Source organism: Sphaeramia orbicularis, chromosome 7 (genome assembly GCF_902148855.1).
Source record: "Sphaeramia orbicularis chromosome 7, fSphaOr1.1, whole genome shotgun sequence".
NCBI classification, from domain to species: Eukaryota; Metazoa; Chordata; class Actinopteri; order Kurtiformes; family Apogonidae; genus Sphaeramia; species Sphaeramia orbicularis.
In genome coordinates, this window is record NC_043963.1 from 33924847 (window position 1) to 33952606 (window position 27760).

General features: G+C 36.5%; 1 protein-coding gene across 1 annotated transcript; it reads left to right on the top strand.

Annotated features, from left to right (window-relative positions):
- Positions 1-1045: 1045 nt before the first annotated feature.
- pkp1a (plakophilin 1a) lies at positions 1046-25967 on the top strand. Its single transcript, XM_030139901.1, has 14 exons — positions 1046-1338; positions 8922-9025; positions 13567-13767; positions 13940-14127; positions 14224-14365; positions 15462-15669; positions 15855-16023; positions 17385-17502; positions 19917-20084; positions 20192-20356; positions 21108-21261; positions 21345-21531; positions 24307-24391; positions 24964-25967. Exons 1-14 carry the CDS (start codon positions 1155-1157, stop codon positions 25036-25038), a joined length of 2148 nt encoding a protein of 715 aa, XP_029995761.1. The 5' UTR covers positions 1046-1154; the 3' UTR covers positions 25039-25967.
- Positions 25968-27760: the final 1793 nt, after the last annotated feature.

Below are 27760 nucleotides of genomic sequence, written 5' to 3' on the forward strand. Positions count from 1 at the left end.
TATATATATATATATATATATATATATATATATATATATATATATATACTTTTTTCATATTAACCCTTTCATGTATGAATTATGAGAATTTTAATCAAGATTTTTTTTTTTTTCCTGAGTGTTTTTATTCTTCTTTGGACATGAAAAAAATAATGTGAACATTTTTTTATGAACCTATTTTTCATGAAGTTGCAAAAATGTCCACTCAGCTTGACAGACACCATGCATTTAATTTTTGAAGCAAAGAAATATGTATTTACTGATATATTGTGTGAAAACTATAAAATAAAAAACATTTTTAATGCTGCTAATCTGCTGTTTTCTCACATTTTAACGTACTCTAATACTAGTCATTACTCACTTCATGGAGATATGCAAAATAGTAACAATAATATAATAAACCTTTTAATTGCAGTTTAATAACAATAACAAGCAACTGATTTACACTCAAACATGTTACTGCAGATCAGGTTTATCTAGAACAGCAAATTTACAGTAATGGTATGAATGTCAGTGTTTGAGATGATGCATGAGCGTCCACTTTTTTGGCTGATGTGAAACTAAATCAACAAAACCAAGGTTAAAATTTGGAGCTGTGATTATTATTTGGTTATTATGTTATCATTTTACTTGTGATCACATTGGGCCCCTGAACCAAAACGAGCCCCAACACACTTGCAGTTCAATTTGTCATTTTTGCACTGTGTAAATTCATCCTGAGGGCAGATTTTGGATCACGGGTCATACATTTGACACCCTGTGGTTTATTCCATGATAATGCAGCGCATATCTTGAAGCTGACTGGAAATCTAGAGTAGAAAATACACCCCTGCCAGATAAGTTACTGTGCAAAAGTACCAGACTATTATTTTGCAGTGATATGAGGGAAAAGCCGGAGTTCCTGCTGACTTGGCCCCTCCTTGTGCTGTGGGTGTGGCCCCAGGCTCCAGGCCCCTCCCCTCCCTCTGCACCTGGGAGGACACACCTCTCCGGGGCGCGGCGCAGTGGGTGGAGTCCTGCACTGTGGGAACTTTCAGCCTATCTGCATACTCGGCACATCGGCTGCGTCCGTTTGACTCGACCCAGGCTTCTTCGTCGTGTTTTTGGAAAGAGGTTCCATCTATCCGTTGAAGGGAAGGGCACGAGCAGGGAAGATGATGGCTCCGGTGCCGCTGAAATCGGCCATGACCATCAGCACCGCGGAGGACACGTCGCTCGCGCTGCCTTCTGACAACGCGCTGAGCTCGGGACAGGCGCGCGTGCTGAATCAAGTGAAGTCCATCAAGAGGGGCAAGTCTAAACAACTGAAAAGCGACTCCACGTCTCCATCTCCAACAAGTATGGCCAAGTTATTTCAAACATTTATCATACTCAGAAGGTGCCGTGCGTAAAAGCGCAGTGAGTTCTCAATTTTAACTTTAACGCGCAGCAACATTCTTTCATAATTATTAAATATCTGGTAGGATTTACGTTGTGTCTTCACTGCTTTTGTTTGGTAGAAGTGCATGTTACGTGCTAAACCTGTGGAACTATCAACACAAACTAAAACTTCTGTCTTATTCGTGGGGGTAAAATTAAGGAAACATTCTTGTAGTTTGCCTAAAGGTGCGCCGATTCAGTCAGGTTATGGAGGAGATGCCAAAAGTAAATCGCAGGAACAGGGTGTTGATATTAACGATGACGTCTGACTTTTAATGAGAAATTTCTTGGAAACCTTAGCACAGAATGTTGTCAAAGTTATGAGTTATGTGTTTGTTGAAATCTGATAAACAACACCATTAGGAGCAGATCCGAGACAGCCTGTCCTGTCAGGCTGATTTGCATTTTTGAGTGTGGAATGCAGCTTGTGGGCTATAAAATCTATCACACACTCACACATCTTGAAAATTATATTTCAGCTTTTGACAAACAACCCTAATATTTGCCAGAGGCGGAGTAAGTTAAGTAGTAAATTGAGAAATTATTTTTAGGTTGTGAAATGGGTTTATTACTTAATACTAAGTTGTTATGGTTGTTTGTGTCAGTATAGGAACAGCAGTATACGTGTGTGTCAGTCAGCTATCTGCAGGCTGTTGTACCTGACACTTTCACCACTTAAAGTGATTGTGAAATGTTGTGGTGCAGCTGATAAGTACACCTGTGGCACGTTGTAAGTTTGTTCGCATGAAATCAGTATTATTTCTCTCCCAAAAAACCTGTATGTGGGACATGCAGCCAAATAAATTTGCATAAAAAAAATAAGCATATTGGAATGAGTTAGAAACTACTCCACAACTAAGCAGCAAACACTTAATTCAGGACTTATTCATCTGAAAGAACAATTTCATCATTACCCAATATTTAAACCTAGAAAATTCAGCTTATATTTTGTCTGATTTCTCTCTGTAGACTTCTCTCTTTCTGCTTTTAATCCATAAAGACCCAAACAGCCACCTTCAACCAAAAGCATCTACTGATCTAAACTGTTCAATACTTGTTGATCCACTAATTATATCAATCCATGTAAATAACTGGTGTAAAATGCAGTTTGTCATCTTTTCATGGTCATCAGATATGACCCATTTGGACGTTAAGAGGCTCCGTAGTTACCGTGGAAACACTGTCATCTTCCACAACATTGATTCACCAGTAAATTCCATAGAGTTGGATAAATGACGGTGGATGGAGATACTTTTTTATGTCCAGTTAATGATATATTTGCTGAAAAGGACAGATTTCCTTCAGTTTTCTCAAACCCTCAACTTTAATCTGAGCTTTTATGAACATCTACATAATCAGTATAATCAATTCAGGAAAATACTTGATTTTGACTGAAAATTAGCAAAATGCAGGGGATAATATTTTTAGAAATGGTGATAAATCACTTAAGAAAGAGAAAAAAATCATTTGGAAACTACCGCAATGGTCACATTGGGTCTTTATGGGTTAAATAAGTATGAAAGTACACTAAGTAATAACTTAGGGTTAGGGTTAGCATAAGCATAGGGTTGCATAATATGATGATGTGAAGATGCACATGTACACTTCAGATCATGTAGTTGATGTGGAAAAGATGTGGGTGAAACAACAAGCTTTACACAATTCATGTGTCATAGATAGAAGAAAGAATGTTCTAAGTTTATAAAAAGAGGCCATTTCATTAACTTTCAGTAGCATAAAAGGCGGTAATTACTGATATTAGTTTAGTGCATTACTCTGGGAAAATTTCCAGCTGAAGTCTTGATTATTTATGACTTCTGTTTGGTTTCTGTAGACATGAAAAGACATATATATTGAGTTACCCTGCCAGGCATGAGGGCTGTTTTTCAAAGCCTATGTATGTAATGCTAAAAGTATTGTGTATGAGTGTGAGGCAAAGAGATTTAGTTGAATTGAACCTTTCTGGACTCATTTTGTGGACATGATAGTCTTTTAGTAACTTCATTCTTCACTGTTGTAATATGACCACACTCTTGCATCAATACATGGGTAATATCTAGTGATTTTAGCTGAATATGTTCTGTCTATGAGCCCGTGATGTGTGTTGTATGCGTGAAGACATAACATTTAATGTAACTTACAATGCTGATGCTCTAAATAGTATTTCTCATTTATTTTCTGCTGCTTACTTCAGATTCAGTGTGTCATATTTAGTGGCATCTGTACTTATAGTGCAGATTGTCACTAAATCAATTTGCTCTTGATTGTGGCTGCAAAAATTCATGAAATGGATTTGTTAGAGTCAGTGTTAGTTAGCCTTTTTATTCATTCTGGTCCACACTGAAACATAGAAAGTGACAGTAATGCACCTTAACATTGGATGCCACTGAAGAGGAAGTTCATTTTAAGCTGCTGTAGAAATATGTTTAAATCCACAGTTGTCCTGCTCCAACTGTAGATACAAGCACTTCCTTCTAATGTAACATTTAATTTAGTCAAAATCATCACTGAAACTTGCCAGTGGAGTTTGTATTTGCCAGACAGGAAAAAATTCCGGAACAAACCTTTACATTCAACCTAAAGTGGATTAGGCTGACACCGTTCTCAGTTTGGTACAGTCCAAGTATTTTCCATTAAAAAAAAGAATAAACAGTTGCATTTGAAGCTTTAATGTCAAGAAAGAAAGCTCCTATAGCCTATTCCCAACAGGATTTGCTGAGTTTGATTCAACAGACTCAGTGTCTCATATATTGTTGTATGTCTGGTCCAAATGCATAGGCTGTGACATTTTACATCCTAGTAACAATAAATATTGTGCTATATTTCTGTAATGAAATAATAAGATAAAAGAAAAAGGAAGATAAAGTAACTGCTCATATTTAATTTTTTTTATTAGAATCCTCTTGAAATTTATATGGATTTTAAATAGAACGGGGTGATTTGGCTAAAAGCATTTAATCTGTTTCGTTTCTTTTTTTTTTTTCAATCTTATGGGCATTTCATGATTTTTAGAAAGTGTCTTCTGGCTACATGAACTATACACAAACCATGAGTGAACTATGGTCTTTCTTTATTACAACTATATTTCATATACAACCGAAGAAAATAAATCACAACTAATATATCACAGGAAGCAAACAGGTTACGCTTGGAATATTTTGTTGTGCAAGAATGGTCTCCAGGAGAATAATCTTGATTTTCATTAATTTAGGGATTTTTCATGATGTTCAGAAGCAATACCTTGATTATTTGAGATAATTTGATATATTGCACAGTCCTGAAAATATCCAAACCTTTCTTAAAGGGGTCATATTTTGCTAAATCCATTTTTATTAGTCTTTGGTACATTTATTTGTGTATTTGGACCCTAATAGTGCAAAAAGTTTGAATTTTAACCCTCCAGGTGCTGCAAAGTTATCTTTATATTCATTTTGGCAAAAATCAAGCAGATTTCTACAACCCGTTTTAATTCCTGCTTAATTTGTTGCGTCAATAACTTATTACATCACAACATTTGCACATATAAGGTCAAGACTTCGATTAACTTTTCTCCGAGTATGCTATAATTGTTTGTCAGCAGCAGCGGTTGTAGTCCATACAGAAAATATGTCCAAACTTTGAGCCGATTGCCTAAAATGTTCAGTTGTTGGTTGAACAGGACAGAGCAGCACAGTCAACATCTTGGAGTGGGTGGGGCGTGAAGTTGCTCATGTGCATTTAAAGGGCCAGTGCCAAAATGACCTTTCTGGTGTCATTAGTCAGAAATAGGGTTGAAGATGGACCTGTGGAGTTGAATTAATGAAGAATTCAGGCCCAAGCGTAGCATTTGCGGTTTATGTAGACCACAGGGACATGTTTTAAAATGCATAATTCCATTTAAAAAAGCAAAATATCACTCCTTTAACTAAAGTTGCAACCAAAATAAATGCAGGCTTTAAATTTGATTCCGTACATACTGTTAGGCATGACTCTTGCATGTGTTTGACTCTGTTGTGGTAGTTGGTTCACAGCAAATTTTGCAGTTTACTTTTTGGGTCAGTAATGGGTTCATACCAACAATAATAGCCTCTGTTTTCAGTACGATTTTTGTCTTGTCTTATTTTTTCTGGTCAGAATCCTTCTCCCCTTCAGAGCATTATGTGAATTATGGATGTTTCTGTACTGTCACGCAATACATACAGTGTCACCAAATCGCACACTTCAAACTGACAATTACGCTGTTATGACAATGGCAAAGTCACTCCACCACTTTTGGCAACTTGGCAGTCATCCATCACAAATGAGTCACCCACCATATATCATGTTTTAATGAATCAGCCTACAAGACAGACAGACCAAGGTGCTGACATGTAGCTGGATACATGCGAAGGCTGGCTGACTGAGTGACATGATGTCATACCTGATGGATCTGGCACACATTTTCAGTTTAATAATATTAATCAGGTTAAAAAAAACTTTGAAACTCCAAATAACTAGAGAATCATATTGTTTTAGGGTAATTTATGACTTCATATGACCGTATTGGCTGATCATTAGGTTAATACATACCACTGCAACAGTTATAATCAAGAAGTGCGCGTACCAGAAAGTACAGAAAATGTGTGCACTGTATTAAAAACATGCAGAAAAAATGGAACTAAAAGGCCTCTATAGGCTGAAGTCAGTGTTTATTGTGACCTGCGTTCCCATAATGAAAATAACCTAAACAATAGGAAAGATTTGACATGTGTTGAAAGAAACCTGGTGTAAAACATGAGAGGATTAAAGCACTAAGTCTCATAGTGTTTGATGAAATGAAAGACATGTCAAGTCCAAAGCGAGGTCGCAATGAATATTTGACACTGGTTTTTAGAAGCTGTTTTTTTTTTTTTTTTGTTGTAAATGCTGCACATATCTTCTGTATATCCTGGTTGTATCTGCAGACACTAAGAGCTGCATAGGTGTGGTCATTAGAAATTGCTAAAACAACAGATCTATTGATGGCCTGCGACTTTTGTAAAATGCAATGCAAGGTAGGGCTGCTCGATTATAGAAAAAAAAAAAAAATCACGATTATTTTAGCAATAATTGAAATCATGATTATTAAAAACAATTATTTGTTAACCTTAAAGTTGTTTATTTTTTTCTTGCAAAACAATGTAAAATATACTCTTTAAACATAAATAAAGCTTTTAACCACTAAAACAAAGTATGTTCACTTTTGTACGAAACAAAAAAATCTTTGAATGCAAGTAAGTGTACTGTAAATTCAAGTATGTTTCCTTTTGTAAATAAATAGTGCACTGTAATTAAACTGCTATAGACTTGCCATAGAACTGTAGCAATTAAAAAAAAAAAAAAGCTCACGTAAAGTGCAAATTGTAAATTCAAGTATGTTCAATGTAGTATGAAACCATAGTAAATTCAGTGGCGTGCCGTGAGGTTTCAGTTAAGGCCTTCTGTATACATCAGCCATCTAGAATACGTATGTTAGGGTTATACGGGTTAGGGTTAGGTTAATACGGGAGTTGCAGCATAAAGAGATTCGGAAACTGAAGATTGCATTGCGGACGAAGTTGTTTTTATGTGTTTTAGTTTTTCATAAGATTATGATAAAGGTGGCGGTGGTCAAACTTTAGATGGTTAAAAAGGTTTGTTGTGTTACCGGTTGGTGCAGACACAACTACGAAACACTTTTTGCACGTGATGTGTTTTTGCTCTTCGTCTTCTTCATCAAACCCAAAGTGATTCCATACAATTGAATTTGACTTGCCTTTTTTGTTTACCAAGCACTTCTGCTGTGATTCTCCTGCCGTTTTTCCAGACCGCTAGGTACAACTTTCCTCCTGGGGTGGACCTGCTAGCTAGCTGGCAGCAGTAGCTTAGAGGGGGGCGAGGCAGAGCAGCTCATGGTAGCTTGCGTGAATTAAAACAACTCAAAATTAATAATCGTTTTTTCTTGATTGCATAATTTTTGTAATCGTTGCGTGTAATAATTGAAATCGTAATTGAATTTTGATTAATTGCACAGCCCTAATGCAAGGTTATAATAGTTTTGGATTTTTCTTTATAGTTTAGTTTTATTTAGTTTTGAAATTTTTTCTCTAATTCAGTTAGTTGTAATTAGTTTTTAGAGCAGGTTTGCTAGTTTTTATTAGTTTTCTTTTTTTTTTTTTTTTTTTATAAATTCTTAGTTTTAGTATTACTTTTAGTTTTTTCATATCATTTATCTTCCATATCTTTAAATCCTATGCAGGACTCCCAACTGTAGTTTCCATGTTGCAGGTAGAGTGAGGACGAGAAGCCGACTCTAAATGACAAGTGAACTGTGAAGTGCTGTATGGTACTGCCAGCTAAAATTGCTTGAGCGAAATAAATCGATTTCATGTCAATTCGACATTGACAAAGACGAAAACGAAGGGAATTTTATCTATAATTTTTATACGTTTTAGTTAGTTTTGTAAGCACACAATACAGTTTCAGTTAGTGATAATTTTTTTTCTTTAATTATGGTTTTTATTTATTTCAGTTAACAAAAATGTTTTTTAATTCTAGTTTTTGCCATTTCATTAGTTTTTGTTAATGATAATAACCTTGATGTAATGTACAGATTCATACTGTGATAATTCCTGTCAGTCATCATTTGTGATACACTAAAGGTGTGTGGTGCAGAGACGCTGCCTTCTGCCTGTATTTTCTTATTATTGTTTGTTTTTGTGTGCTCATTTCTGGACCTTTAGGCAATGAGTTTGGACCTCCAGCCAATCACAGTGTCATGCAGGTTGAGGCCGTGACAGAAGGCTTGTTTTTTTTCAGAAAAACAAGCAAAAAATATTATGTCATAGCTTTTTGCAATTCAGTAATTCAAGACAAAACTCTCAGATGCGTTACCATCATTAACCCATAAAGACCCAAACATTCATCACTGAGCAAAACCATCTTCTGATTTAAAATATTTAATACCTGTTGATCCACTGATCTTATCAATACATGTAAATAATTGGTGTAAAATACAGTTTATCATCCTTTCATGGTCATCAGATATGACCCATTTGGACATTCAGAGGCTCTGTAGTGAATGCGGAAACACTGTTATCTTCTACAACATTGGTTCACCAGTAAAACCATAGAGTTTGATCAATGACAGTGGATGGAAATGCTTGGTTTATGTTCAGTTAATGATATATTTTACTGAAAAAGTCACTTTTTCTGCAGTTTTCTCTGTTTCTGATATAATAACTGTCAACTTTATCTGAGCTTTTAAGAACATCTTCATGATCAGTAAATTAAATACTGGAAAATACCTGATATATACTGATAAAATACAAAATACAGAGGATATTGTTATAAATAAATGGTGATAAGTCACTTAAGAAAGGTTAGATATCAAGAAAATTTCATATGGGAACTGACAAAAAAGTAACAATGCGTCTTTATGGGTTAATATTACTGTACTTCTTCTCTCTTATAGTTCTGTAATGTTTATTTCAGTTCTCAAGTGTCTCTTCTCTTTTTTTGCACAGCTCCAACTTCAGAGGTTTTTGTGGATTCTGCAACATTCAAGTTTGCTCCCTTCAAGTCAAATGGAACCTTCATCCGCAACAACACTGTGGCGTCAAGCCGAGCGGTAAGTGTTTACTCATGTAATGGTCACAGTTGTTATTCTTCTACATCAGGGCACTACTTCTCTTTGCACTTATTAATAAATCAAGTAACTTTTTCATACATTAGTTGCATTTACATACACTTATACTCCACTATTATTCCAATTATAGCATTGCTCTGAATAGCCTATTCCACATGTCCGAATCAGATGTGTTTTTGGATTTGTGCAAATAGTGCAAGATGTTGTTTGAGCTGTAAACAGAATCATTTGACATAGTAATTAAACACGATAATGCACATTAAAAACTGACAAAAATGTAAAAATCTGCTTTTCATAGATGAAAACAGCTCAAGTTGACACTTTGTGATCGATGATAATCAATGCTATTATAAAGTCACCTACTGCACATTTGCTACTTTATTAGTATTATTGCAGTTTTTTGTCACTTTAACAAACTTGTTTATATTTTACATTTTTTATCTCTTTATTTTTCTCTATTGTATTAATGCATACTGGCTTGTGCTGATGGACACACTTGAATTTCCCCCTTGGGGGATCAGTAAAGTATATCTTATCTTATCTTATCTTATCTTATCTTATCTTATCTTATCTTACCTTACCTTACCTTACCTTACCTTATGCTGACATACCATGCTAGAGTCGTACTTTCAGAATATGTTGTGAATCCAGTCACAGGTGCTCAGTCTGTCTGCCCTTCAGTCAGACTCTGCCAAACTTTATTTGTTTTGCAGTGAGTTGAACCGTGATTTTGCCTTGAAAAACCACTGTCTAGACTGGTTAAATTGTTTGTGAGTCTGGTAGGTTGAAGACCACTTCAGGGCTTCATTTTTCTGTAGGAAGAAACTGTATAACAGCAGGTAAAAGCAGGGAAAGTATTCTAAACATAATGTACACGTGATTTTTAGGCGGACCTTCATTAGTGGTAAAACCAGTACATAAACTCAAACAAACCCTTCCAGAGCTTCATATGACTCTGCATTAGTGTCTTGTGATATTCTTTTATACGTATGTCCCTGAACTACTCCTTTTTCGCATCCACACCTGCATATTCAAACACTGACCACCTCCATCTTAGCTGCTTTCTGACGTAGTAGTGATTTCAAACTCATGTGGTGGGTGGGGTTAGTCACAGAACACTGCTAAAGTATTACGTAGTATTCAAGGCTGCATGTAATTTGGGATATTATTGAACGTTAATTTTGATTATCATCGTGACAAGGGAGCGAGTAAAGACAGTTTAATATCTCTGAAACAGCTAAATGTGATTCCAACACCATTCTTTGTTGAGCTGATGTATAGATCTGCTTTTCTTGTTGTGACATGTCAAATTGTCTTCCAGGGAACAGGATAACTGACAGGTCTTCATTCCTGACAGAGTGATTAACCTGAGTTCCACAAAATGCTGACCTATTTAGCTTATAGTCCCTTTTGTTTTTCTTTTAATTGTATTCAAAAGGATGCATCAAATATCTTTCCTTTTAATTAACTTGTTAAGTGTGTGTGTAGGCTATAGTACAAATGAAGGGTTAACAGACTTTAGCATTTAGAGACAGGCATGTTCGTTTTGTGAAAGTGACGTTTTTAATTTTAGTCTTGCCTCTAAGAGTCAGTGTAAGTTCAACTCATTTGTAACACCGGACTAGTCCAGATTTCACAGAGGAGTAATGTTGGCTTCATCAGTGGGTTCGTGTGAGTGTATGTGTGTGTTGGTGAATCTGCATTTGTACTGGGTTGGGTTGACATGACCTACTGACGGAAAGTTGAGGTATGTCTCGGGAGTGTGATGATTTCTTTCCGACTCACATCACTGGATATGCTCAGTGTTACTGAGTATGAAGAAAGTAACTTTGTAAAACATGCATTGAAAGTTGGGTTACAAAATACAAATCATGTGTAAAATGTATCATATTTAACTTCATATAAAAAAAGAAAAGGCAAAAATCTTGATGATGCATGACATATTTCTACAGTATCATTCCATGGTTATATATTGGCATAACATGTATCCCTGTTCTTAGAAGTCACACCATCCCATAAACATTGACAGTAATTTTAATAATTTAAGTTTTTCATCAATAATTTAAAGTTTATCCACCACTCTAAATACACTGTTGCTCATGAAGTTGGAATAAAATATGTGATCCTTTTCTCATGAAATGAATGTGACTATGTGATTCATTTTAGGTAGATAAAGTGTAACTAGGACTCAGTGTGTAATCATTACACCTGGTCAAAGGTGATTACTTATGTGTAGAAGTAGGAATTAAAAAGACGAAAGTGTCTGAAAATACAATTATTCCAACTTTATAGCCAACAGTGTACTTCTGGTTGTTGAGATTGATCAGTGTTTGAACACACATAATAATAATAATAATAATAATAATAATAATAATAATAATAATAATAATAATAATGATTATGGATTTGATTTATATAGCACTTTTCTATTAACGCATACTCAAAACGTGTACAATGGATCCATTATTCATTCGCTCTCACATTCACATTCTGCACTCTCATATGTAAATGCATAGTTTATTTATTTCAAATATTAATCCTATGGTAAATGCCTTGATTGCTGTTGCATTAACATCAGGCTGTCACCACAGTATTAAATTAAATGTGCTTATTGATGCTATAATTTCCATTAATTACCATATCCTCCTCATGTAATAAGAATAATTTATGAAATCAGGGACAGACTGGGCTGTTTCCCTTTGCTGCTGCTCCCTTTTGCCCTGTTGACATTGAATAATAATGGAGCTTGCAGCAGTTTGAATGTAAACATGCTGTTTGTTCTTATCAGACCTGTTGTTGACTGATCCAGCTGCCTTGCATAAGGCTGGTTACTCAGCAACCATTCCAGTTTGTCACAGACTGACAATGTGTACACAGACAAAGGACAGTGCATTTAGTTTCACTTTACACTTACATGCACTCGAGTGTGAATCTTTCCCTGTTGCCTATTCTATAAAAATTATAAAGCAAAAATGTCAGCATTTTGGCTTCAGAGATAAATTGTGAGAATGCTTACAGTAGTTTCTGGTTGATGTAAAAGCGAAAACCTTGCTCTCATTGATGCCCACACTAACTTTTCCACACTAACCTCCAGGTAACAGAGACATTTGGAAATACTGCTGAATATAGTTCAGAATCTATAAGGTTGTGCTGTAATATGGACAAACAATTATGATGACGACTGATGCATTTGCTGCCCTTTTTGGGTCTCATCAATCACTATGTATTATTCTTTGACCTGGAAACCATTCCAGCAGAAAACAAGATAACGATCAGATCAGATTCAACATATAGATACTGATTTGAACAATAGATGCTTCTTTTGTTGTATCTTTTAGAAACTATTGTGCATTTAAAATATGCTTTTTGTCATGAGGAAATCTTATCCTAGGAGTTTCAGACATATTCCCATGTGCATTAGCTTAACGTCTTCCCGTTATCATGTGATATGCATTATGAAAACATATTTATGTGGATGTAGTGTTAGTAGCAGTTTGATTCCAGAGCAATGAGATTGTCTCTTTTTTTTTTCCTTTAAACCAGTTTTAAAAGATTCTGACTAGATTCTGACTTTACCAAACAGAGGTTTAATTTTGAAAATGACTAATCATTAAGAGCATTGCTTGGACATGTTCTGTATTTGTTATGCCAGGTTTTTTAGTTACCTCGTAGCAAAGCTTAGACTTGGAACACACAAACAAGCCTGCACATATAAAGACAGCATGAAAGTAAATACCAAATAATTTAATACAAAAGAATACTCAGTTAAATGAGATTTAAGTGTTTGGTGACACCAGGATGGTTAATACCAGTGGACAGGTCTGATGTGCACACAAAGCTCCTCTTTGAAAAACTGATCGACTGTGCCAGCTTCACCAGGAGCTCACACAGCGGCTTGTTTTGGTCTCATAGAGCAGATACTATGTCACCTCAGTTAGGAGGATTGTTTAGTGTGTTTTGCAGTGCTCACTATTACCTGAGGAAACAGAGAAGTATGCATGTTTTGTCCAGGGTCAAATTCCTCTGTCTTGGTTTACAGGTGGGTTCTTTGTGACCTGTTCTTGTGTAAAGTAGGTTACCTACTTTAGTTTTGTCAATGACAATCAACCTAAATAGCCATGCTGTGATTTTTCTGACAGCGGGATTTGTTTCAGTTTGACTCAACCAGCAAAGTCAGACCGAATTCTTATTGTAGGTCATGTTTGTATGTTTCTCTTAAATTCATTGATTTTTACAAATTTTTGAAAATTTGAACACAGAAAATTTGTCCAACGATTTCTCAAACTATTCATCCAGTTGGGTGGACAAAGTGCAATCGGATTGAAAGTTAAGACTTGGGCAGATAAATGTTTGCTTTGGTTTGACTGTACTACCCAAAAAGGACAGTAATTTAGTTTAATGTAGTTTACAGTTATCTTGAATTTAAAATTCAAAATGAATCCCTGACTCGGCTGGGTATCTGTGAGAAGGAATGTCAGGGGTATTGATAAGCTCTGCCTGCTTTTTCATTTGTTTTTCTGTAGAAGAGTCAGAGGAGTCGCACTTTATCTACTAAGTCCATTGGAGGAAGACATGCCAGCAGCTCAGCAGCATGGGAGTACAATGTCAACACCTCCAACTGGCCCCAGAGTCCCAATGGGCTGAAACCAAGTCGCAGTGACCCTACCCTGGCTCCTCCATTGTCTGCTGCTCCTACTCCTGCTCTTGCACCTGCACCTACCATGGTAATCGGTTATTTTCATGTGAAATTTCACTGAAGTCACTTGACTGTTTTCATGTAGAGTTTTGTATTGAAGAAAGTAATTTAATTTTTTAAAAAGTATTATGTAATGCAGTAAAGGATTATTATGCTGTGCATTATAATAATTATGATTATTGTTAATTGTCCATTTTTAGAGAGCCAAAGGACAAAGCCAAAACCAGTCTGTCCAAAGCCAGCACACTCGAATAACTAGAAACACATACTCCCTGAGCAACGGTCAGCTGACCAACAGCCAGACACGTATGCGGCCGCCCTCCGCCCAGTCTAACAGTGAGAGCAAGGTGGTTGTCACGAAATCCACAAAGATTGAGCAGCAATCAGCGTGAGTAAACTTTGCACCCTGGCTTTTAAATAGACATATCAGATAAATGCATCTCTACACCGACCCTCTCTTTTGTTTCTCTGGTGCTGTCTGTAGAGTGAACAGTGTTTTGAACATACCAGACCTGACCCTTAAGGAGGCCGTCGAGTACCTGTCTCACCCTGAGGAAAATTTCCAGCATTGTGGAGCTACCTACATCCAGCATGCCACCTTCAAAGATGAGAGCGCAAAGGAGGAGGTCAGGGCAGATGCCATACATATAAACTGTAAACCAAGGTCAAGATCAGATACTAATTAATAAAAAAAAAAGTTAACGTAAATAAACATTGAAAGACTTATAACTCATCATTCTTTCTTTTATTTATTTTTTTAAAATATGAAAATGAAATGCTAATATGAAAATTCTGTAGTTTCTGAATTAAAAACCAGGAGTAAATGACAAGCTACTGTAGGTCTAATGACAGTTTGGTCAAGATGAGCAAACAAAAGCCGGCTCCCAAACACAGGCTGTGCAGATGAATGCCTAATGTGTACAATATAATGCATATAACAGTTAAGTGTAATGTAATGTTTTAATACTGAGACCCATGAATGTCCTTTGCAGTCAGCAGCTTTTTCTTTATTTTATAAAGTTGTGAAACTCATAGTTTGGTCTCAGGAGTTTCATTTAATAAATACAACAATATAACCATGCTATTTTCAGCACTCTAACACTTTTAGGTTCTGTAATATTGCCTAATATATATTAATCTCTGTAGTTTGTAGTAGAGTACATACACCACAAGATAGCAGATTTTACACCATTATATAGGTCATCTTAAATAAATGGTTCCTCTTCACTGAACTTGTTGTTGGCTTTTAATTAAATGCAGTTCATTAAAATGGTCAGAGGAAATGTTGGGTTTTGGTATTGCTCCGTTGTCCAGTTCAGGTAGAGGAGGTGAAAAATAAAGGCCTTAGTCACCGTTGGAGGAAATATGGTAACTCAGATATTTTTCTGCATTTACCTGCAGAGATCTTTAGTTCTAAATGCTCTGGTTCCATTTGGAAGAGGTTAAAAAAGGTGAATCCTGATGTTAGACCCACATGCTGAAATGTAGAGACATGCCTTTTAAAACCCACACATGTGCACCGCAGTACTGTTTGTGTTCGGATGACTTTTGTTTGAGTGTTGTATTGTGTAATGGTGAAACTCACCTTCAGTGCTGCCTTGGGGGATCATCTCAGTTGGCGTCTACTTTTTATTATCACTTAATTCAGTGTCAGTCTTTTGCCACACCTTAAAACCTTTCATGTTTAACACTTATCAGATGTATTTTTTTTTTCCACTGCAGGTTTTCGAACGAGGCGGTATTGCTCCTTTGGTGGGCCTACTGCGCAGCCCCAATCCTGGGGTTTGCCAGGCTGCTGCTGGGGCCCTGAGGAACCTGGTCTTCAAAAACCAGAATAACAAGGTCGAGGTTCAGCACTGTGGTGGTATAGCTAAGGCCCTACAGCTTCTGAAGGAGACTACTTCTACTGAGACCCACAAACAAATCACAGGTAGGATATAATGAAACCACAGGGGTGTGAGATTAGAATGGGAACTCACTGTTGAGTGGATGTGATCCACAGTGGGCAGTAATCCAAGGTCTCAGTAACAAGCATATTCCAAAAGAACACTTGTAAGTGAAATTTGTACATAATATATATATATATATTTTTTTTTTTTTTTTTGTGCTATATAGGCCTGCTGTGGAACCTGTCTTCTGCTGATGAGTTGAAGGAGGAGCTTATAGCGACAGCACTGCCTGCCCTGACTGACAACGTGGTAGTGCCGTTCACCTGCTGGTCAGACAACACTGCCAACAACAACATACACCCTGATGTGTTCTACAATGCTACAGGGTGTTTGCGGTAAGACAAACGTTTCAAAGTAAATGTGATCAAACAGAAACATGTCAGAAATATCACCTCACAAAGTCCTTACAGAAAACACTGAGGAAACTAAATGCATTCACATACCAATTTGCTCCTGTTGAAGGTTTTTATTTATGTGTAATGTTTCAAGGCTCTTCATCTGGCTTCTGATAAATGCAGAGATGTACCATCTTAAATGCCTGCGTCCGTATTACTGACCCATATTATATAAATTCAATCAGAATCACTTTATCAGCCAAATGTATGTTACAGGCACACAAGAATTTGTCTTGGCAGTCACCTTAAAAGCCATTTAGAACAAAAAATTTATCTAAATTTTACAGATACATACATGTATGCAGTAAGTGTAAAAATATTAAATGTCAATAAAAATTAATAACAGCTGATTTCTGATCAAATATATGCAGTATATGCATACACTACACAGACAAAAGGCTTTGGACACATTGAATTCTGGTGTTTGATTGTTAACAGGGGGCTGGGGTACAAAACAGTAGTGACAAATTCAAATTATTCAAATTTTCTGTTGCAATAAATATCATTACATTATACTCAAGTTCAGGTTACTTAGAAAGTAGTAAGTTTAAAAGTAAATAAAATACTTATATAAGAATGCTGCAATTGAAAAAGAAAATACTTAAAAACACCATAAAAGAAAATAGGTTACGACAATAAAACCTGTTAAATAAGATCAGACTTTAGGAATTAACTTTAGGGCTCACAAAGTGATTCCCTAATTTTGCTCAACACTGAAATTTTATAATTGTTTTAAATGTTCTACCTCTAAATTTCTGAAGTATTTGTCATGCTCTAACGCTAAATAATCAGAAAAGTAATGACCTTCAACTCTCAACAAACATTTTCATTGTGATCATATTTCACATCAATGGGAATGGGAAATCCTACAAGCTGTAAGTGGACTACATCCTAATGTTTTTGTCCATAAAGTGTAAATCAATATTGACCTGCATATATGTGATATGTTAAATATTTTATGACACTTTTTTTTACTCTGGATTGTGGGGCATTTATGATGGCTCTTTGTATTTAGCAGATGAGCCTTTTAGAGGCTACATTAGCGAATGGAAGCTCACAAAAGTCTACCACTGTTTTATTTGCTAAGTCTGATAATTTTTTTTTGTAGATTTTCACGTTAAAATGTGTTTGCTTTAATGCTCTAAAGCCATATTTCTTTTTTTTTTAATCTTAAAAAGCTTCTTTAAACCACTGTGTCACTATGATGATATGTTAACAGCCTATTGTGCCACTCATATTTTTGTGTCTGTAATTAAACATACTTCATTGTTGATTTAAATCAGTGGTTAAATTATCTCCAGGAACCTGAGTTCTGCACAGAAAAAGGAGAGGGAAGCTATGAGAAACTGCAATGGCCTCATTGACTCCATCATGAGTTACGTTCAGTCCTGTGTGGCAGAAGAAAACCCAGATGACAAGGTAGTTTTCTGAACCTCTCAACTAAAACTTATAGTATTTTAGTATTCTGATGATAATTTCAGTGGTCTTATAATGAATGAAGCATATGTTAACAATAAGGTGGCCACACATTGATATTTAAAATTTTTCAGACTTTCAGCAATTTTGTCATTGTCTATTTACTTTCTCACTTACTTTTCCTGAATTAATTTACAATAGGTTTAGTATGTGTGATATTAAATTCACTCTAATGTGTTCATGTTGGATGCTTAAGTGCACTTGTATAGACAAGTGCACATACACACATATCTCTTCGAAAGCATACGTGAACCTACAGGCATGTCCGTCCACACACACTTTAGTAAATTACACACACATACTGTATTTATAGGTGGATCCTGCAGGCTGAGTCAGAGTGTTTATACGTGTTATTTATATATTTAGCCCTTGTTTGTAGTATGTGTACCTTCTCATTTGTGGAGTTTTGGGTGTGGTGTTATGTTTACACAGGTATCTTTTAATCAAACAGGAGGAAATGACTATGATAGGTGACATGACTGTTGTGTGTGTTATATGTCTGCTCAGGAAAGTCTAGACACCACCTAATTGTACTAAAAGTTGCCTGCTTCTTCTTTTTTTTTTTTTTAGTGTTTTATATTTACACACACCATGTGTATTTGCATCTTTGTATGTTTTACCTGTTCTGCAACCCTGTAACAGCTTATCTTAAAGTAAAAGACTCCTGCAAAATAGTATTTCACATACACTAAGCTGAAAGTCATATACCATTGTATTAAAGATTACAGGAAAATGTGAGATCCCTCTGGTCACTTGATAGCATCTCTTCAATAGACTCTTTCTGAATAGTAAATGCCCGCATCTTTTCAAAGTTTAAGCCTTTGTTTGTTACACTATCTTGTAGAGTTACATAGACCCCGACTTCAGGTTTAGATAGTGTAACCCTAAATACAGCTAAAGGGTAAGTAAACTGATCTGCGGAAAACGTTTTGGAGTTCCCCTTTAACTTGTTTTGCCGAAGTTTGTACAAGTTTCCATTTCAAAGCACAATTTTTGGGGAGGAGTGTATTTACATGAGTTGCACATGATTTACTAAGGCGGATTCACTGATAGTTGTGTTGTTATTTAACACCAAACCATGTTGTAACCATTTGCACCTGTATGATCGTGACAGCAACACACAGAAGAATCACTCCTGAGAACAGAGAGCAAGCATGTTAATTTATTTAAATGACAGAAGAAGGCGTTACCAGAGCAAATCCACTACAGTCCATACTTTTACCAATGGGGTTCCTGTTCCTGAGACCATTATGTGGAAGAGTGACATAACATGACCTAATTACTAGGAAGTTCAAGAAGAAGTTAAGACTGGGTTTAACTTTCATATGAAGTCGTGAGGCTTCATGCCAAAAAAAACCTCAATAAATCTTCAACTCAATGACATTCAAACTTCCAAGTGTTTTTCCAGGTTCTGTAACTGATACAAAACACGCCATGTTTCCTCTGCATTAGTGATATTAAGAAACAAAACCCCACCCACTTTATATAATCAATGCATGTCTTACTTAGATTTGACCTCAAGATCATGTGAAATATCAACAGCAGAAATCAGTGCTTTAGCAGCCCTGGTATCATGTGCCGTGCCATCTTCTTTACTTTCACAATCATGATACTAATGTTGGAATTTCAAGGGGTCATATTTTGCTCAACCCACTTTTATTAGTCTTTGGTACCTTTATTTGTCTATTTGGGGACCCTAACATTTCCAAAAGTTTGAATTTGAACCCCCCAGGTGCTACAAACAGCGTTTCTGCTGGTAAGGTTTTGCCGAAAATCCTTGCCGCCACATCATACATTTCATACAAAACAATAATCACCATCGCATTAGACTTATTATACATATGTATAATATATAACAGGTCAGGACAAATGTCCTGCCCCCACAAATGACAGTTTGTGAAGCTTCAGGAGGTAGGGAAAAAGTAAATGAGCATTAAGTTTCATTTTCACTTCCACAAGCGGCACAATCTTCACTGCTCCGTACCCCCATAGAATTATGAGTAGAGTGGAAACTGGCAGAGTCCTGCACCCTGCCCCCCACCACCACACACCCACCCACCGAAACACATGCGTGCACCCCACCCCTGCTGAACTGCGCACATGCACCCCCTGGCCGAACTGTGTGCATGTATAGATTCTCCTGAATGAATAGGTTCGATCATAAATATATTTCTCCAGCAGTTGAAATGAAGACTGCCAATGCATGGCAGTTGATAATTCACTTGGTATTTGTTAAATATCAGTAGTTAAAATGAAACCAAATATATCCTAGGTGCAGTTGGAGTTGAATTCTGACTGTACACGATATCATATTGTATTAATCGTGTACCTACTAAGCTCTCCTCTCCTCTTTGTAGTCTGTGGAGAACTGTGCGTGTATCCTCCATAATCTGACGTACCAGCTGGAGGCTGAGGCCAATGAGTGCTTCGCCAAGTACTACCCAGAGGAAGAGACCAGTAAGAAAGCCACGAAAACCCCCACAGTTGGATGCTTCAGCCCCAAGAGCAGCAAGGTTAAAAAGGCGGTACGTATCACTCAAATGCTCCACTGTTGAGAGGCCCAGCACTTCAGGTTCCTATAATCCACGTCCTCTCTTCCTCTCTTCCTCTCTTCCTCTCTATTACTCTACAGTTTGCACTTGATGAGAAGATGGACACTGCCCCATCAGGTGTGAAGTGGTTGAGCGACCCCAAAATTATGCAGACCTACCTGACACTGCTGGGGTCAGCGCAGAAAGAGGGCACCCTTGAAGCCTGCTGTGGTGCTCTGCAGAACCTCACTGCAAGTGGAAACCTGGTAAGCACAAAGGCACTAATTATCTGGCTTTCCATTCTGCATACGCCAATGGTCCACTCTTAAATTATCATTGACAGCAATCAGTAAGACTGGTCAGCTTACTTTTTGATTTAGATGACTGTTAGCATTGTAAAAGTATCCCTCTATTTTAGGATACAGCTAACACACTGCTGAACCTGTTTTAGTTTGTGTTGTGTTGTTCTCTAGACGACCAGAAACTGTGGTCATGATGATCTCTGCTTGATTGGCTGTTATCAGTCACTGCATAATCTTCTCTGACTCATAGCAGTATCATTCCCCTGGTTCTGTGATAGGTGTTTCAGGCTTTTTAGAATGGAATAATAATAAAACACTGTATTGATGTGAATGAAGCAAAACCACACTCTTCCCCTTTATGTTGTGTTATCCTACTGATAGACAGACAGACAGACAGACAAATGGGAGGGGTCATATTACACTCTTGGCTGAGGTAATTAATGAAAACCGAGACTGAGAGGTGTTGGGATTAATGACACAACAACATAAATTACAGGCTTTGTTAGAGAGGGTGGAGTGTTGTCTCCAGCGATGCAGAGATTAATAGACAGAGAAGGAAACAAAAACTGGGTGCCATTAATGCATGCAGTGACAAATATTCTGCTCTGTTACATTCAGTATCAAAACACAGGACCAAATAGAGACTGCTGAAGTAGAGAGCAATAGAGGTCATTTATTTGCTTCCTATACTGTATGTTGTGCTGTTTTGTTCCAGGGGTCCAATGCCATTAGCCAGATTCTGGTTCAGAAGTTAGGGGTTCTGCAGCAGATCATCCCTTTATTAAAGTCTTCTAACCAGAATCTGCAGAAGGCTGCCGTATCCCTGCTGGGTAACCTGACTCGGACCACCTGGTTGCAGCCCACCATGGGTAAGAAGAAGTATGAAATGAGAGAAAAAATGACTCACAATAAGGATCGTTTCTGTTTCATTATTGTCTGTTTTCTCTTTAAGCAAAGCCGATGTTACCTGAACTAGCCAGCATTTTCACTTCTGGACCCCGCGCAATGGGAAACTCTGATGAAACTATAGCAACAGCTTGTAACACACTAAAGGGTCTGATGTTGGCGGACACTGAGTCTGCCAAGAAGGTGATGAATGAGGAACTGGTCACATCACTGCTTGATCTGAGTGAAGAAAGGTAAGGTTTTATTCATGCATCTCATCATCTGTGTGATCAAAAGCCTTGCTTGATGACGGAAAAAAGTTAATTGGTCATTATAGCTGTCAATTAGATGTTCATGCCCCATAAAATACAGCATACTATAATTAATGTCCTTTCAGAGCACTTGATTTACAGTATGCTGAAAGGTTATTATAGAATTTTTACCTAATGACGGCAATAAAATATAGCCTACGGAAGTTTTTAAGGCCACCTCATACCATAGGATCCTGTCTTTATTTAACTTCTAGGGTGGTATCCACAAAAATTCATTAATTGCGCAGAACATTAATCCTCATAATTGGCTGTGGTTTTAACATGTATTCACTAAGGTTTTTGCACTCGCTCACACACAAGTTTTTCACCTGATACAATTTGCCCTTGTTTTGCATGGAGTTTCTTATGTTCTGGATGTTTCTCCACATTTCAGCCATTCATGGATTCATAATGAAAATGACAAAAACTATTTTTGTGGGTCCTCAATATGTAGAGATGTGCACACGGAGCTCTCCACTGTCATAACCTTCATGGTTCTGTTGTAATTCATGGTGCCAACACACCAGTCTACTGAAATGTCCATTAAAATAAGGTACAATTAACATACTCCATGTTTGATTATTGCAGTGGTTCTCAATCCTTTTCGGGGGCCCCTTTGGACGACGAAAAATCTCCAGGCCCCCCTCAACCCCAACAACATTGTAACAGTGGTGCAATTATAACTTTTATTGAAAGAAACATCAATATTATAACAGTACTTTTTGCGTTTCCTTAAATAATTTGTTGTGCAAATTAAAAAAAACTTAGATTTTTGCTTGAATAATACAAATAAACTCAACAAGACTGCTCACTGAGATGATATTTTTCCAAACAAAAACAGGAAATCTGCAGTTATCTTACAACTCTGACAATAAAGTTAGTTTTTATTAGAACAACAAACACATTTTGGTTACAAAGATGAACATTTGACCAATATCAGTGGCTGCAGTTAGCTCGTTTCCATTGCACATCTCAGAGCATTAACATGCAAACTGTATAAACTCTGCAAAAACAGAGACATTGCACATTTTTCTTTTCCAGTCCAATCCTTGTCCATTCTCCAAACCTAAACTCTTGGTCTAGTCTAGTGACAGATCACCATGGCAGTAGATTGGTTTGTTGCACGTCCCTAAAATGAGTCCAGGGTGCTCCAATGCTAAAACATTAGTTCCATCTGTTACATGTTCTAACCTCAAGAACAAAAGAAACACCTAGGAGAGATCCCATGCCCCCCCCCCCCGGCAAGCCTTCCCACCCCACAGTTTGAGAAACACTGGATTAATGTCTGACACTTAAAATAATGTTGTTTGTTGTCATAGGATGTGTTTTATGGCGCCTCCAAACACCAGACAGTTTTGTGCACATTTATGCAAAGCACAGCAGTGGTAACTTCACTAACAGCAGCTCATTCAGCATCTGATGTTTGTTATTAAATGTTAATGTTATGTTTTCTGCAACTGTTTCACTGGAAGTGTGGGATAATAAAGAAATATTTATAAAGTGCTTTTTACATTTAAGTACCAAAACTCTGAAACTACACACATATGACCTCATTCATCCAGTATTTGTCTGGAGATTTAATGCTTGATATGATTAAACATCAATTCATTATCATTCAAGCCTCGCATACTAAAAGAGTTGGAGATACAGAGAGAGACACTGAATCAGAGGTGAATTTGTGACCAGTTAACGTCAGCTTACAGCAAACTTTCCAAAGTTTCCAAACTGTGTGTAACAATTTGAGCGCTGGTTTTCTGTGAATTATTTTTGTTTCAAGGCTAATTTGCCTGGAAGGGGGCTGATTTTGTGTCAAATGTAGAAATATTCCCTAATTTGCATCCATGCAAATGGTACAAGGGGCAACATTGGTGCCGTTTCTGTGGCAGTGCAGTTTCCACTGAATTCCACCCTATGCAGGTGCTTTGTGAATTGCATATGTTTTTTTTTTTTTTAATTATTATTATCTTTTTATTTCACAAAAGAAAATCATCCAGATACAGTACAAACTTAGTGATACTGGGTCTTACATTTTGCAATTCTCCTTTGTGCACTCTTACCACCCCCCCACCCCTAAAGGAATAAACCAGCTAAATACACTCAAAAATAACAGACCAAAAACATACAAGTCTAAATATAAATGAATAAAACAAAGAAAGTAAAAGTAGTAATAATAGTATAATATAATTTTTTTTAAACTCATTTGTACTTATTTAATGACCGCAAATGCTGTGGAATCCTTTTGAGGATCTGACCCTGTGTGTTATCTAACCACACGGATAATTTTGTTTTATACTGACATAGTTTTGAGATTTGTGCCTCAACCATAATATTGTGGAAGACAGTGGGATTCTGTGTAGCTGTTTGTTTAGATACATTACATGAGACAGAAAGAGATGTTGAATGTTAATGTTGAATTTAGTAAATAGAGCTCTGAGTGCAGTTAACTGACATGTAGGCAAATATAACTAAATTGCACTCATGCATTAGTCTGACAGTACAATTTGTACGTGTTAGTTGTCAATTGAGTGTATTATCATGTGTTCTGAAGTGATCATAAAAAAAAATAATAATCTTTTAATGTGTTTAAATGTGCTTTTCTTTCTTTTCACTTCATAGATCTTGCATGATTCACCCACATTGTGTGTGTTCACTTCTGTTAGTCTTAGCCTGTTATAATCTCTAACCTGTACCTTAATGGTATCTGCTCTTTTGCTCCAGTTCTTACCCCAAAGGTAGCAAAGCAGCATCCCTTTTGGCCTACAGCATGTGGAATGACAAGAATCTGCAAGGACATGTGAAAAAGGTAATGAGTGTCTGAATATCTTATACAACTAGATGCAGACAAAACATGTAGTTACGCAACATAATCAACTTTGGGACATGCTCATACGTCCTTACACAAGCAGGGGGAGGGCCCAACTGGGTGGGATGGGTGTTTGTTATTACTGCTCTGTTTCAGACACAGTCACTTTCTCTTTCCTCCTCTGAATTCTGCCCCACCCAGAGAGTTTAATGATACACAAACAGTGGAATCCTAGCTGACTGGTTTTCAGTTCTTAGTCTGTAATGGGTGGTGCTCTGCATACAGTATGTCAGACACAAAGTAAGAGACGGACACGAGCGGAAAAAAGAGCATGAATGAAGCTTTGTCTCTAAAGCTGTGATTAATGGATGGGCATATAATCCAACATGCTTCCAATGTGATCAGATAAATGCTTATGCAGCACATTTCATGTACACTGTACGCTTCATCTCCAGATGTTTAAAACTGCTAACCCAGTAGATTTCCTCTTGAAATGTCAGGTGTGTGTTGGTGTGATTGCTTCTGTATGACAATTTTAACTCATTGATGTCTTAAAACATTCTCATCCACAGCTTGGATACGCTAAATCAGAATTTATCAATGACAATACCATAGCAGCATTCAAGTCCATTCAAATAATCGACTAAGAGTACTGGACACGTGGAACAGCTCGATGAAGACGCAGAGGTACGACTGTCTTCTGAAACGTATCTGATTTCAGGACTAGATGGGACTAAAATGTGCAGCTTCAGTATCATAAAGGGTTCAAACTTTATTCTGTATGTTTTTTTTTTCTGTTTTTTTTGTGACTCTTTTCTAGCATATGTACATGCTTCCAGATGGAAACTAACATGTTGAAACACTGCAGTGGCCACACCCCTGCAATGAGGAGAGTAAAACCACATATATAATAAGAATAGATTAATTTAGAATGAGTCACTTATACATTGTTTATAGTCGAGAGGAAGTTGTGCTTTCGTGTAGTGCTTTTAATGTCACATGTAATCCTGAGATGTATGTATTTAATTTGGATATGTATTTGTCTGTATATAAATGTTAATTGCTTGAGCAGGAATTGCAGTTCTTCAGGTCAGAGAGCTACACCATGTGTTGTAGATAGACAATGTTATCTACTGGGAAATGTTACTGGAAGCATAAAGTGATTAGTTAGAACTGTCAAATGTGTCTGTAAACAAACAGTTAATTTGACCTTCATAACTAAGCTGCCAAATATGTAAGCAGTATGAAAAACCGCAAAAAAAAAGATGTGTGTGTTGAGGGTGCTGATACTGTTGGATGGATTCTTTTCGATGCAAAGACCCTGTGCAGGTTTTAAGTAGAAGTATGCAAAAGTGGAAATATATATTTTCTTGCTTAGTTCAAGTTTTATAGTATTTTTCTTTTTCTTTTTTTTTCTTTTTTTTTTTTACACCAAATGTACATACAGTATATTGAGCACAGCAATAAGTCACATAACAGTCTCACAATTCAACAAAGCAAAAAAAAAAAAGAAAGAAAAATGGATTTTCAAGCCACACAGAACTACTTTGCATATTTTTTTTAATACACAATAATTCAACTAAGAGTGCAAAAATGTTTGCAATTTCTATTTAATTGTTATTTGTCCTGTTATCTGTTTCTGTGATTCAGAGGTTTGTTTTATAAGAAAAAGGAAAAAACTATACGGCTTAGAAATAGTTTATGTGCAGAACAAAGTTTTCCATTTTTTCTGTCATCATTAAAATATTTTTTATTATTATATGTATTTGCTTTCTTGCAAAACCAGAGGAATTTGACTCAACAGATCAACATTTAACAATTAAGTATAGAATTTGGCCAAATAGTGAGTTAAGGTCTTTTCTTAAAGTCAATTTAGGTTAACACATCTACCGTAAAAACAACCCTCATGTCTGGAAATGCAATGCAACATTTTACCTGTTGATACTTTTAAAGGATCTTTTCATACCATTGATCCACTTAAAGTAATATGAACTGAGGTCCACTGTCCTCCTTTGTGTAGAAGTTTATTTGAGGTATTTCTTATCTTCCAAAACTGTCTGAGCTGGAGATGGTCGAGTGAATCCCTACTTGAATCTTTAACCCAAAATCCCAAAATGGGTCTGTGTGTCCATTTACTCAGATTAGCTGAGTTCTACCAACATCATCATCACCTACAAAACTCTTGCAGCTTTTACAACCTAATAACAACACATAGTCCTATAGAGGCTGCCAAAAGTCTCACAAATTAGAGAAAGGAGTTGATTTATCGGGAGGAAAGGGACTGATTGAACCACATTTATCTGTGAGTTTGACGGTCTAAACTGGAGAGAGCTGGTCGAGTGAATCCCTACTCAGACCTGCAGATATTCAGTTAGTCATTGGCTCTGCTACACTGTGAGTCCTCTGATTCTGATTCATCCTTTTGGGTGTGATTCTGGTTCAAATGATTCTAAGTAACTCATGCGACTTGTACAACCAGAATCCTGTTGGTGAGTGATACAGAATCATGTGGTTCCTTTGAACCATCAGAGTTTCCCATCGCTAGTCTAAACGGAAATTTTGGTTGCATTTATTCAGAGAGAGAGGACTCTGTCACGTGTCCCTTATCTTAGAAAAGGATCTTTGTACCAGTGTGAACAGGAGAGACATGTATTTAATGGCATCTGGATAATTGTTTTTAAGGTATGATTTGTTTGAACCCTTTCATGCATAGTGGTCACTGCAGTGGACAGCTATTCTCCAGCTGTTCTCTTGTATATTTATGGCTTTTGTTATTTCAGTTCCATATCAGCCAACACAGTGGACGCTTATGTATCATCCCATACACTGCAATTCATACCATTACTGTAAATTTGCTGTTTTAGATAAACCTGATCTGCAGTAACATGTTTGATTGTAAGAATTAAAAAAAAAAAAAAAGCAAATTGTTATTAAACTGTAATTAACAGATTTATTTTTTGGTTTTTTTGTTGTGTTTTTTTGCATATCATCTCCATGCAGGTATTGTTGAAAACATCAAATTAGCAGCATTAAAAATGTTTTAAACTCATAGTTTTCACACAGTATATCAGTAGATACATTTCTTTGCTTCTAAAATTAAATGCATGATTTTGTAACTCTATGTAAAATCAGTTCATAAAAAAAAATTCAATCACACTGTTTTTTTTTTTTTTTCATGCCTAAAGAGGAATAAAAATTTAGGAGAAAAAAAAAAATCTTGATTAAGGTTCTCATAATTCATGCATGAAGGGGTTAAAGAGTTGACATACACAGTCCATATTAGCTCTCCTGGCTCAAATTTGTGTTGCCTGATCAGTAATCACAAATCAAAATAATGTATAAATGTTATTTTATTTAATGTGTTTTCTT